The following is a 12,550-nucleotide window of genomic DNA, read 5'->3' as shown; positions in this document are numbered from 1 at the left end:
CCCTTTGGCGTTTTTCCTATTTTGTTGCATTACAACCTGTAATTTAAATGGATTTTTATTTGGATTTCATGTAATGGACATACACAAAATAGTCGAAATTGGTGAAGTGAAATGAAAAAAATTACTTGTTTCAGAAAATTCAAAAAAATTAATAACAAAAAAGTGGTTTGTCCATATGTATTCACCCCCTTTTCTATGAAGCCCCTAAATATGATCTGGTGCAACCAATTACCTTCAGAAGTCACATAATTAGTTAAATAAAGTCCACCTGTGTGCAATCTAAGTGTCACATGATCTGTCACATGATCTCAGTATTCAGTTGAAGTCGGAAGTTTACATACACCTTAGCCAAATACATTTAAACTCAGTTTTTCCACAATTCCTGACATTTAATCCTAGTACAAATTCCCTGTCTTAGGTCAGTTAGGATCACCACTTTATTTTAAGAATGTGAAATATCAGAATAATAGTAGAGAGAATGATTTATTTCAGCTTTTATTTATTTCATCACATTCCCAGTGGGTCAGAAGTTTACATCCACTCAGTTAGTATTTGGTAGCATTACCTTTAAATTGTTTAACTTGGGTCAAACGTTTCGGGTAGCCTTCCACAAGCTTCCCACAATAAGTTGGGTGAATTTTGGCCCATTCCTCCTGACAGAGCTGGTGTAACTGAGTCAGGTTTGTAGGCCTCCTTGCTCGCACACGCTTTTTCAGTTCTGCCCACAAATGTTCTATAGGATTGAGGTCAGGGCTTTGTGATGGCCACTCCAACGTCCATTTGGAAGACCCATTTGCGACCAAGCTTTAACTTCCTGACTGATGTCTTGAGATATTGCTTCAATATATATCCACATAATTCTCCTTCCTCATGATGTCATCTATTTTGTGAAGTGCACCAGTCCCTCCTGCAGCAAAGCACCCCCACAGCATGATGCTGCCACCCCTGTGCTTCATGGTTGGGATGGTGTTCTTCGGCTTGCAACCCACCCCCTTTTTCCTCCAAACATAACAATGGTCATTATGGTCAAACAGTTCTATTTTTGTTTCATCAGACCAGAGGACATTTCTCCAAAAGGTACGATCTTTGTCCCCATGTGCAGTTGCAAACCGTAGTCTGGCTTTTTTATGGCGGTTTTGGAGCAGTGGCTTCTTCCTTGCTGAGCGGCCTTTCAGGTTATGTCGATATAGGACACGTTTTACTGTGGATATAGATACTTTTGTACCTGTTTCCTCCAGCATCTTCACAAGGTCCTTTGCTGTTGTTCTGCGATTGATTTGCACTTTTCGCACCAAAGTACGTTCATCTCTAGGAGACAGAATGCGTCTCCTTCCTGAGCGGTATGATGGCTGCGTGGTCCCATGATGTTTATACTTGCGCACTATTGTTTGTACAGATGAACGTGGTACCTTCAGGCATTTGGAAATTGCTCCCAAGGATGAACCAGACTTGTGGAGGTCTACACATTTTTTTCTGAGGTCTTGGCTGATTTCTTTTCATTTTCCCATGATGTCAAGCAAAGAGGCAATGAGCTTGAATGTAGGCCTTGAAATACATCCACAGGTACACCTCCAATTGACTCAAATGATGTCAATTAGCCTATCAGAAGCTTCTAAAGTCTAAAGAATTTTCCAAGCTGTTTAAAGGCACAGTCAACTTAGTGTATGTCAACTTCTGACCCACTGGAATTGTGATAGAGTGAATTATAAGTGAAATAATCTGTCTGTAAACAATTGTTGGAAAAATTACTTGTGTCATGCACAAAGTGTGGAGTGGTTGAAAAACTAGTTTTAATGACTCCAACCTAAGTGTATGTAAACTTCCGACTTTAACTGCATATACACCTGTTCTGAAAGGCCCCAGAGTCTGCAATACCACTAAGCAAGGGGCACCACCAAGTAGCTCTCCAAACAGGTCAGGGACAAAGTTGTGGAGAAGTACAGATCAGGGTTGGGTTATAAAAAAATATCAGAAACTTTGAACATCCCACGGAGCACCATTAAATCCATTATTCAACAATGGAAAGAATATGGCACCACAACAAACCTGCCAAGAGAGGGCCGCCCACCAAAACTCACGGACCAGGCAAGGAGGGCATTAATCAGAGAGGCAACAAAGAGACCAAAGATAACCCTGAAGGAGCTGCATCGGAGATTGGAGTATCTGTCCATAGGACCACTTTAAGCAGTACACGCCACAGAGCTGGGCTTTACAGAAGAGTGGCCAGAAAAAAGCCATTGCTTAAAGAAAAAAATAAGCAAACACGGTGGTGTTCGCCAAAAGGCATGTGGGAGACTCCCCAAACATATGGAAGAAGGTACTCTGGTCAGATGAGACTAGAATTTAGCTTTTTGGCCATCAAGGAAAATGTTTGGCGCAAACCTAACACCTCTCATCACCCCGAGAACACCATCCCCACAGTGAAGCATGGTGGTGGCAGCATCATGCTGTGGGGATGTTTTTCATTGGCAGGGACTGGGAAACAGGTCAGAATTGAAGGAATGATGGATGGCGCTAAATACAGGGAAATTCTTGAGGGAAACCTGTTTCAGTCTTCCAGAGATTTGAGACTGGGACGGAGGTTCACCTTCCAGCAGGACAATCAAATCAAATCAAATCAAATTGTATTGGTCACATGCGCCGAATACAACAGGTGCAGACATTACAGTGAAATGCTTACTTACAGCCCTTAACCAACAGTGCATTTATTTTTAACAAAAAAAGTAAAATAAAACAACAACAAAAAAAGTGTTGAGAAAAAAAAGAGCAGAAGTAAAATAAAGTAACAGTAGGGAGGCTATATATACAGGGGGGTACCGTTGCAGAGTCAATGTGCGGGGGCACCGGCTAGTTGAGGTAGTTGAGGTAATATGTACATGTAGGTGGAGTTAAAGTGACTATGCATAAATAATTAACAGAGTAGCAGCAGCGTAAAAAGGATGGGGTGGGGGGGCAGTGCAAATAGTCCGGGTAGCCATGACTAGCTGTTCAGGAGTCTTATGGCTTGGGGGTAGAAGCTGTTGAGAAGTCTTTTGGACCTAGACTTGGCACTCCGGTACCGCTTGCCGTGCGGTAGCAGAGAGAACAGTCTATGACTAGGGTGGCTGGAGTCTTTGACAATTTTGAGGGCCTTCCTCTGACACCGCCTGGTATAGAGGTCCTGGATGGCAGGAAGCTTGGCCCCAGTGATGTACTGGGCCGTACGCACTACCCTCTGTAGTGCCTTGCGGTCGGAGGCCAAGCAGTTGCCATACCAGGCGGTGATGCAACCAGTCAGGATGCTCTCGATGGTGCAGCTGTAGAATTTTTTGAGGATCTGAGGACCCATGCCAAATCTTTTCAGTCTCCTGAGGGGGAATAGGCTTTGTCGTGCCCTCTTCACGACTGTCTTGGTGTGTTTGGACCATGATAGTTCGTTGGTGATGTGGACACCAAGGAACTTGAAGCTCTCAACCTGTTCCACTACAGCCCCGTCGATGAGAATGGGGGCGTGCTCAGTCCTCTTTTTTTTCCTGTAGTCCACAATCATTTCCTTTGTCTTGGTCATGTTGAGGGAGAGGTTGTTGTCCTGGCACCACACGGCCAGGTCTCTGACCTCCTCCCTATAGGCTGTCTCATCGTTGTAGGTGATCAGGCCTACCACTGTTGTGTCGTCGGCAAACTTAATGATGGTGTTGGAGTCGTGCCTGGCCATGCAGTCATGGGTGAACTGAGAGTACAGGAGGGGACTGAGCACGCACCCCTGAGGGGCCCCCGTGTTGAGGATCAGTGTGGCAGATGTGTTGTTACCTACCCTTACCACCTGGGGGCAGCCCGTCAGGAAGTCCAGGATCCAGTTGCAGAGGGAGGTGTTTAGTCCCAGGATCCTTAGCTTAGTGATGAGCTTAGAGGGCACTATGGTGTTGAATGCTGAGCTGTAGTCAATGAATAGCATTCTCACGTTGGTGTTCCTCTTGTCCAGGTGGGAAAGGGCAGTGTGGAGTGCAATAGAGATTGCATCATCTGTGGATCTGTTGGGGCGGTATGCAAATTGGAGTGGGTCTAGTGTTTCTGGGATAATGCTGTGATGTGAGCCATGACCAGCCTTTCAAAGCACTTCATGGCTACAGACGTCAGTGCTACGGGTCGGTAGTCATTTAGGCAGGTTATCTTAGAGTCCTTGGGCACGGGGACTATGGTGGTCTGCTTGAAACATGTTGGTATTACAAACTCAGTCATGGACATGTTGAAAATGTCAGTGAAGACACTTGCCAGTTGGTCAGCACATGCTCGGAGTACACGTCCTGGTAATGACCCTAAGCATACTGCTAAGCAACACTCGAGTGGTTTAAGGGGAAACATTTGTGTAAATCAAATGATACAAACCTCCCAAAAATCAATTTAAATTCCAGGTTGTAAGGCAACAAAATAGGAAAAATGCCAAGGGGGGTGAATACTTTCGCAAGCCACTGTAAATAGAAGAGAAAAGTAATTTCACAACAGTCCACAGGAGGGTTTGGTGCAATTGGAGGGCTGGTACAATAACTATAGAAATGTATACAGTAAGACTTGGCAAAAGAACAAAAGCAAAATGCACTGGTATAAAAAGATAAGCCAACCTTTATTTAGAGGATGTCACGATCGTCTAATGAGGGAGACCAAAGCGCAGCGCGTTGAGCGAACATGACTTTATTAAATTAAAGTACTCACTACAAAAAACAACAAACAATGACGAATCGTGAAGTCCTCAGTTACAATGACTGACAAGGAACAAAAACCCACAACACTAAGGTGAACACTGACAGTTTAAATATGGCTCCCAATCAGAGATAACGAGCCGACAGCTGACACTCGTTACCACTGATTGGGAGTCACACGACCAAACAAGGAAACACAACCAAATACAACACAACCAATACCAAACACCACCAAATGAACACACCCTGGCTCAAAATACACAGTCCCGGAGCCAGAGCGTGACAGTACCCCCCCCTAAAGGCGCGGACTCCGACCGCGCCTACACCCCAAATAGGGAAGGGCTGGGTGGGTATTGCTCCTCGGAGGCGGCTCCGGCTCCGGGCTTGACCACCACCCTACTACAATCCCCCCGTAGTGCCCCCAGTCCGATCTGACCCAGTTAGCTGGATCAGGACTGCCGACGCGCACCCCTGGCTTGGCGCGTGAGGCAGGAATGGACCGGACCTGGCAGACGATACGCACCCTTTGCATGGTGCGTGGAGCCGGAACAGGCCTCACCAGGCTGAAGACTCGCATCCCTGGCTTGGTGCGAGTAGCAGGAATGGGCTGAATCCGGCTGACGACTCGCACCCTTGACTTGGTGCGAGTGGCAGGAACAGGCAGAATCCGGCTGACGACTCGCACCCTTGGCTTGGTGCGAGTAGCAGGAATGGGCTGAATCCGGCTGACGACTCGCACCCTTGACTTGGTGCGAGTGGCAGGAACAGGCAGAATCCGGCTGACGACTCGCACCCTTGGCTTGGTGCGAGTGGCAGGAACAGGCAGAATCCGGCTGACGACTCGCACCCTTGGCTTGGTGCGAGTAGCAGGAACGGGCTGGACCAGGCTGGCGACTCGCACCCCTGGTTTGGTGCGAGTGGCAGGAACAGGCCGGACAGGGCTGACGAAACGCACCATAGACTTGGTGCGGAGAGCAGGCACGGGCCGGACAGGGCTGGCGACGCGCACCACTGACCTGGTGCGGGGAGCTTGGATGGGCCGGACTGGGCTGGCGACGCGCACCACAGACCTGGTGCGGAGAGCAGGAACGGGCCGGACAGGGCTGACGAAACGCACCATAGACTTGGTGCGGAGAGCAGGCACGGGTCTGACAGGGCTGGCGACGCGCACCACAGACTTGGCGCGGAGAGCAGGAACGGGCCGGACAGGGCTGACGACGCACACCACTGGCTTGGTGCGGGGAGCTTGGATGGGTCGGACTGTACTGGGGACACACACCACTGGCCCTACACCGGGATCTGGAACGGGCCGGACCGGACTGGCAACACACGCCAGTACCTCTCGCCGTGCCTCTACTTCCTCCATCCCCTCTTCGACCAGTGGCCCCCGTAACCCGACGGCCTCCTCCGGCAACCCACTGGACCGCTCTATCGCGGCCTCCTGCTGGTCCGACGTCGTGAGCCCCCCCCTAAAAATTTTCTGGGGTTCTCTCCTCTTCGTGGACCAGGCCTCCATCGTTCTCGCCAGACTATCACCCCACTGCTCCAAAGTCCAACCTCTCTCCTCTTCTCTTGGCTTGGCCCAGTCGAGACTCCTACTCAACTGCTCCCAAGTCCATCCTCTCTCTTCTTCATGCTGCTTGATCTGGTTAAGGTGGGTTTTTCTGTCACGATCGTCTAATGAGGGAGACCAAAGCGCAGCGCGTTGAGCGAACATGACTTTATTAAATTAAAGTACTCACTACAAAAAACAACAAACAATGACGAATCGTGAAGTCCTCAGTTACAATGACTGACAAGGAACAAAAACCCACAACACTAAGGTGAACACTGACAGTTTAAATATGGCTCCCAATCAGAGATAACGAGCCGACAGCTGACACTCGTTACCACTGATTGGGAGTCACACGACCAAACAAGGAAACACAACCAAATACAACACAACCAATACCAAACACCACCAAATGAACACACCCTGGCTCAAAATACACAGTCCCGGAGCCAGAGCGTGACAGAGGATTGGAACTCTTTATTCAAACACCATTCCATTGGGCAATGGCACAATCCGTCACTGCAGGCACCATCATACAGCCAAATGGTTGTTAGGCAGTAATTGAAGTGTACATACATACTGTATGTGTACCTTATGTAACTTTACACTGTCATCCATCAAACTGCTGTAATCCATAAGCATAAAGAAATTGCAGCCCAGGAAATGATCTTTGTGATTTATCAGGGCTCCCTCTGCCTCTCTGTGATGATCCAGCAGACTGACAAATACAGAAAGCTGTAAAAAAACAAACACACACAAAAAAATTATTATAATAATACAGAAAGCTGTGCTATTCAGCTTCATTGCTCTGTCTGGAGCAGAGAAACTGACACTGACTGCTTCAATAACATGCTGTATCGATTTACTGACAGACAGCCCACCTGACAATTGCATTGGAGGAACTTTTAAGTTGCACTAGTGGATGTCCACTCGAAATGAGCACTGTCAAAACAGTGAGGAAATGGGAAAGGACTAAAGAAATACTTTGAGTAGTTCATGGATGAGTTGCATGGCTTGAATTCACTTCAGATATGGTTTGAGTCTGGTCTGAGATGTACAAGGGGCCTAACCTAAAACAAGCTGATGGTACTGCATGCTATTGTGGTTGTTTTTTTAAATACTTGTGAACCTCCGGAAAGCTATCCATCAGTGCATAGCACGCAGCACGTCTCGTGAATGTTCTTTTAATATCTCCTAGTCCCTTTTGTACCACACACAGACCATAATATATGCAGATATAAGATGTTTGTCAGTCAGTTCCTGTGCATAGCTCAAGGCATTCAAGCGTAATATTAAAAGGTCAGAGATTAATCTTGTATCAGCAGGAAATGTGGATTTGTCGAGTTTGTATTTTCACCTCTGGTGTGACGCCTTGGGATCTGAAAATCGGTGACTTAAATTAAGCCACGTTACTATGGCAACATGAAACATGCTCGAAGAGATGGTGTGGGTAAAATGCGCTTTAGATTTGGAAAACCAGAGTAAAGCTATTTGACTATAAATCTGTCTCTTTTACAGCTCAGCAGGCTTGCAATATATATGTGATATAGAGATGACAAATGACTTTACTTTGAGCAGGATTTAATTGAATTTTCAATTGAAAGTTGGCTCCCCATCGCCAGCCCCAGTTCCAATATATATCTTGTATCCCCTGGGCCCTCCTGTGGTGGATCTACTGCTTCACTTAGCCACCTGTAGCTTACCTGCACGATCCACAACTGAGAAACTCTCTCCTCCAGTGAGTCTTGTGGGACATTTATTAATTCTCAATTCAGACAAGGCGCCGACTCCCTCCATATGATTCCCCTTATCATAGTGGCCTTGTTTTGTGCCAAGAATATATCTCTTCTCACTCTGTTTTATTGCGGCTGTGTCAGGGGCAGCAGTAACTGCGAGTGTGCATGATTATCGAGGTGCGCCCTCTCATTGCCTTTCTCCCAAGAGGCAGAAACCTGAATTATAGATGTTGGCAAGGGCAATGGGACCGTCTCACGCACACAGACCAAGGACACCACTGCTTTATTGGGTTAGGAATTCTAGACTTCTCAGAATGCTCTGTTTTTCAGATGAAATAAAAAACCAGGAGCGATGCCATTCATAGACTCATCAAACCCGCATTTCAGATATTGGAAGTATTTTTCAGTGGTCAAAGCAAGATGGTTATTACTCAGTGACGTATCCAGGAATGGAATCAGAATCTTTATGTAAAGTCTGTACGATATCTGTACAATTTTTTTCTATTTGTATACTATTTCTCATATGATGCACATGTTTTTTAGTCATCTTAGAAACACTGTTACTGGGATTGATTTAACAAGACCATGTTATTGTGATGTAATAAATCACACTTCCATTTCTTTGGCTTTAATTCATGAAATTGTATGTGAATCCTAATGATTTTACTGTCAGTACAAAGAGGACATTTCAAAGCAGGTGGTATCCCATCATTATGCTTATCTGAAAGGTTTTAATCATTTATGATTAACATTATACAAAAAGGCAACCTACTGTATGCGTTAACAAGAAGAGCTCCAATGTCATAAATAACTCAATGTCACGCTGAGATTCTGTCACGGTTTCGGCCGAGGCTGCCTCTCTTCCTTGTTCGGGCAGGCTTCGGCGTTCGTTGTCTCCGGAATACTAGCTGCCACCGTTGTATGTTTCATGTTCGTTTGCTTTTGTCTGTTTGTTGTGACACCTGTTCTCGTTTAGCGTAATTAGTGTCCTATAAGTTTCTCGTTGTGTTTGTCTAGTGTTGTGTGTTATTGATTTTGGTCTGTCGTGTGTTGGGCTTATTTCGCTATTTCGCTCGGTTGAGCTTTCCTCCACAGCGTTGGAGTGTTTACGCACCTGTTTTGTGCGCTTTTGTTTGTTCGCCTTCGTGCGTAATTATTCGCCTTCGGGCAAGTCGTGTCGTATTTTCCTTGTTGGAGATTTACTAAAGTCTGTTGGACTATACTTCGGTGTCCTGCGTTTGATTCCACCACTACACCCACCTACAGCACTCGTGACAGAATAACACACCTTATAGAATGGAATCAGCAGGAGCCGCAGCAGCCCAGGCGACGCTGGAGGACAAGGTCCGGGAACAACAGGACCAGATCCTGCAGATGGGGACCGCACTGCAGGAGGTGATCACCACCATCCGAGGCTGGGGGACGCCTCCACCGCCACCCTCCCTGCCAGCACCATCGGCCAGTCAGCCCATTCCCGCACCGGAACCCCGAGGAGTCAGACTCTCGCTCCCGAGGGCCTACGATGGGACCGCGGCCGGGTGTCAGGGATTCCTTCTCCAGGTGGAGCTGTACCTGGCCACCGTGCACCCGGCGCCCTCGGGACATGAGAGCGTGTCCGCCCTGATCTCCTGCCTTTCCGGGAAGGCGTTGGAATGGGCCAACGCGGAGTGGAGGAAGATCGACGCGGACACCATCACTTACGACGAGTTCTCCCGCCGCTTCAGGGTGGTGTTTGACCATCCCCCGGAGGGGAAAGCGGCGGGGGAGCGTCTGGTCTTCCTCCGGCAGGGGAGGAGGAGTGCACAGGAGTTCGCCCTCGAATTCCGTACTCTAGCGGCAGATGCAGGGTGGAATGATCGGGCTCTCGTCGATCACTACAGATGTAGTCTACGAGAGGACGTCCGTCGGGAGCTGGCCTGTAGGGACACCAGCCTCTCGTTCGACCAGTTGGTCGACATGTCCATCAGGCTGGATAACCTGCTAGCTACCCGAGGACGTCCCGAGGGGGGTCCGGCCATTTCACCCTCCAGCGCCTCCGAGCCATGCCCCATGGAGCTCGGGGGCGCTGGCGCTAGAGAGAGGAGGGGTCGGCTTACTAGGGGGTCCATCTCCTGCACCAACTGTGGTCGGGGAGGACACACCGCGGCTAGGTGCTGGGGATGGCCTCCTAGGGGAGAGGACGACAGGTCCCGCACTGGGGATTCCTTCCAGGTGAGTAGGCGCCCCACTCACCCAGAGCTCTCTGTTGCACATTTCTGTATACCTGTGAGTTTTCCACAGGTAGCACCTCATTCCCAGCATAAGGCGCTGGTAGATTCAGGCGCGGCTGAAGAAGTTTTGTTTAGCCTTAGGGATTCCCCTTCTTCCTGTTGATGTCCCTTTCCCCGTTCATGCCCTAGATAGCCGTCCGTTGGGTGCGGGCTTGATCAGGGAAGTCACTGCGCCACTTAGGATGTGTGCGCAGGGGGGTCATCAGGAGATGATTCAGCTATTTCTGATTGACTCGCCTGCGTATCCGGTGGTGCTGGGCATGCCCTGGTTGAGTACCCATAACCCATCTATTTCGTGGCAGGAGAGGGCTCTGATGGAGTGGTCTGCCCAGTGTGTGGGTCGATGTTTGGGCGTTTCCGTAGGGGCTACCTCGGTGGAGAGTCCAAACCAGGTGCCCGCATTGCACGTTCCCCCTGAGTATGGGGATTTGGCTATCGCGTTTAGTAAGTCGAGGGCGACGCGGTTGCCACCCCATAGGCAGGGAGATTGTGCGATAGACCTCCAGGCAGGAGCTGCGCTCCCACGGAGCTATGTGTATCCTCTGTCTCAGGAGGAGAAGAAAGCTATGGAGACTTACATAGACGAATCTCTGAGACAAGGATACATACGGCCTTCCACTTCCCCTGCGTCCTCGAGTTTCTTTTTTGTGAAGAAGAAGGATGGTGGTTTACGCCCGTGCATCGATTACCGTGGTCTCAATCAGATCACGGTGAAGTACAGTTATCCACTCCCGCTGATTGCGACCATGACTGAGTCCTTGCATGGGGCGCGTTTCTTCACTAAATTAGATCTCAGGAGCGCGTACAACTTGGTGTGCATCAGGGAGGGCGATGAATGGAAGACAGCCTTTAGTACCACCTCGGGCCATTACGAGTATCTGGTCATGCCATACGGGTTGATGAACGCTCCGTCAGTTTTCCAATAATTCGTGGATGAGATCTTCAGGGACATGCAGGGGCAGGGGGTCGTGGTGTACATAGATGACATTCTCGTGTACTCGCCTACCCGTGTCGAGCATGTGGCCCTGGTGCGCAGAGTGTTGCGGAGGCTGGTGGAGCATGACCTGTATGTTAAGGCAGAGAAGTGTCTGTTTTTCCAGGAGTCGGTCTCCTTTTTGGGGTATCAGTTGTCTGCGTCAGGTGTGAAGATGGAGGTAGACCGGGTGTCAGCCGTGCGTAATTGGCAGACACCAACCACTGTGAAGGAGGTGCAGCAATTTTTGGGGTTTGCGAATTACTACCGGAGGTTTATCCGGGGTTTTGGACAGGTGGCAGCTCCCATCACGTCTCTTTTGAAGGGGGGTCCGGTGCGTCTGCAGTGGTCTGCCGAGGCGGACAGGGCGTTTGGGAGGCTGAAGGACCTGTTTACCTCGGCTCCGGTGCTGGCGCATACGGATCCCTCTTTACCATTTCAGGTAGAGGTGGACGCGTCTGAGGCCGGTATAGGAGCCGTGCTTTCACAACGGTCAGGCGCGCCACCTAAACTCCGCCCCTGTGCTTTTTATTCCAAGAAGCTCAGTCCGGCGGAGCGAAACTATGACGTGGGGGACAGGGAGCTGTTAGCCGTGGTACAGGCCCTAAAGGTGTGGAGGCACTGGCTCGAGGGGGCTCAACACCCTTTCCTCATTTTGACGGACCACCGTAACCTGGAGTACATCCGGGCAGCGAGGAGGCTAAACCCTCGGCAGGCTAGATGGAATATGTTTTTGACCCGGTTTACGTTTAAGATCACGTACATCCCTGGGTCACAGAACGGTAAGGCAGATGCGCTGTCTCGGCGGTATGACACGGAGGAGAGGTCCGTGGAGCCCACTCCCATACTGCCGGAGTCGTGTCTGGTGGCACCGGTAGTGTGGGAGGTCGATGCTGAGCTCGAGCGGGCGTTACGCACCAACCCTAGTCCTCCGCAATGCCCGGAGGGTCGGAAGTACGTTCCGCTCGAGGTTCGGGATCGATTTATCTATTGGGCTCACAATTCACCCTCCTCTGGACACCCGGGTATCGGCCGGACAGTGCACTGTCTTAGTGCCAAGTACTGGTGGCCCACGTTGGCAAGGGATGTGAGGGTTTATGTTTCCTCCTGCTCGGTGTGCGCCCAGTGTAAGGCGCCTAGACATCTGCCTAGGGGTAAGTTACTACCCCTGCCCGTTCCACAACGACCATGGTCCCACCTCTCGGTGGATTTCCTTACTGACCTTCCTCCTTCACAGGGGAATACCACTATCCTGGTCGTTGTGGACCGGTTTTCTAAGGCCTGTCGTTTGCTCCCCATGCCGGGCCTTCCTACTGCCCTGCAAACTGACGAAGCCCTATTCA

General features: G+C 49.5%; 1 protein-coding gene across 1 annotated transcript in view; it reads right to left on the bottom strand.

Moving 5' to 3' along the window:
* Positions 1 to 6,383: 6,383 nt before the first annotated feature.
* Positions 6,384 to 12,550, bottom strand: part of LOC311111168 (polypeptide N-acetylgalactosaminyltransferase 18-like) — a 103,588-nt gene continuing 97,421 nt past the window's right edge. The window contains exon 11 of the mRNA XM_084153856.1: positions 6,384 to 6,963. Coding sequence (XP_084009982.1) covers positions 6,760 to 6,963 — 204 coding nt within the window. The 3' untranslated portion in view covers positions 6,384 to 6,759. The remainder of the gene's footprint in view (positions 6,964 to 12,550) is intronic.

The sequence above is a fragment of the Coregonus lavaretus genome (assembly GCF_964263955.1).
Source record: "Coregonus lavaretus genome assembly, chromosome: 37".
NCBI lineage: Eukaryota > Metazoa > Chordata > Actinopteri > Salmoniformes > Salmonidae > Coregonus > Coregonus lavaretus.
This window is presented reverse-complemented; position numbering and strand designations above follow the sequence as displayed.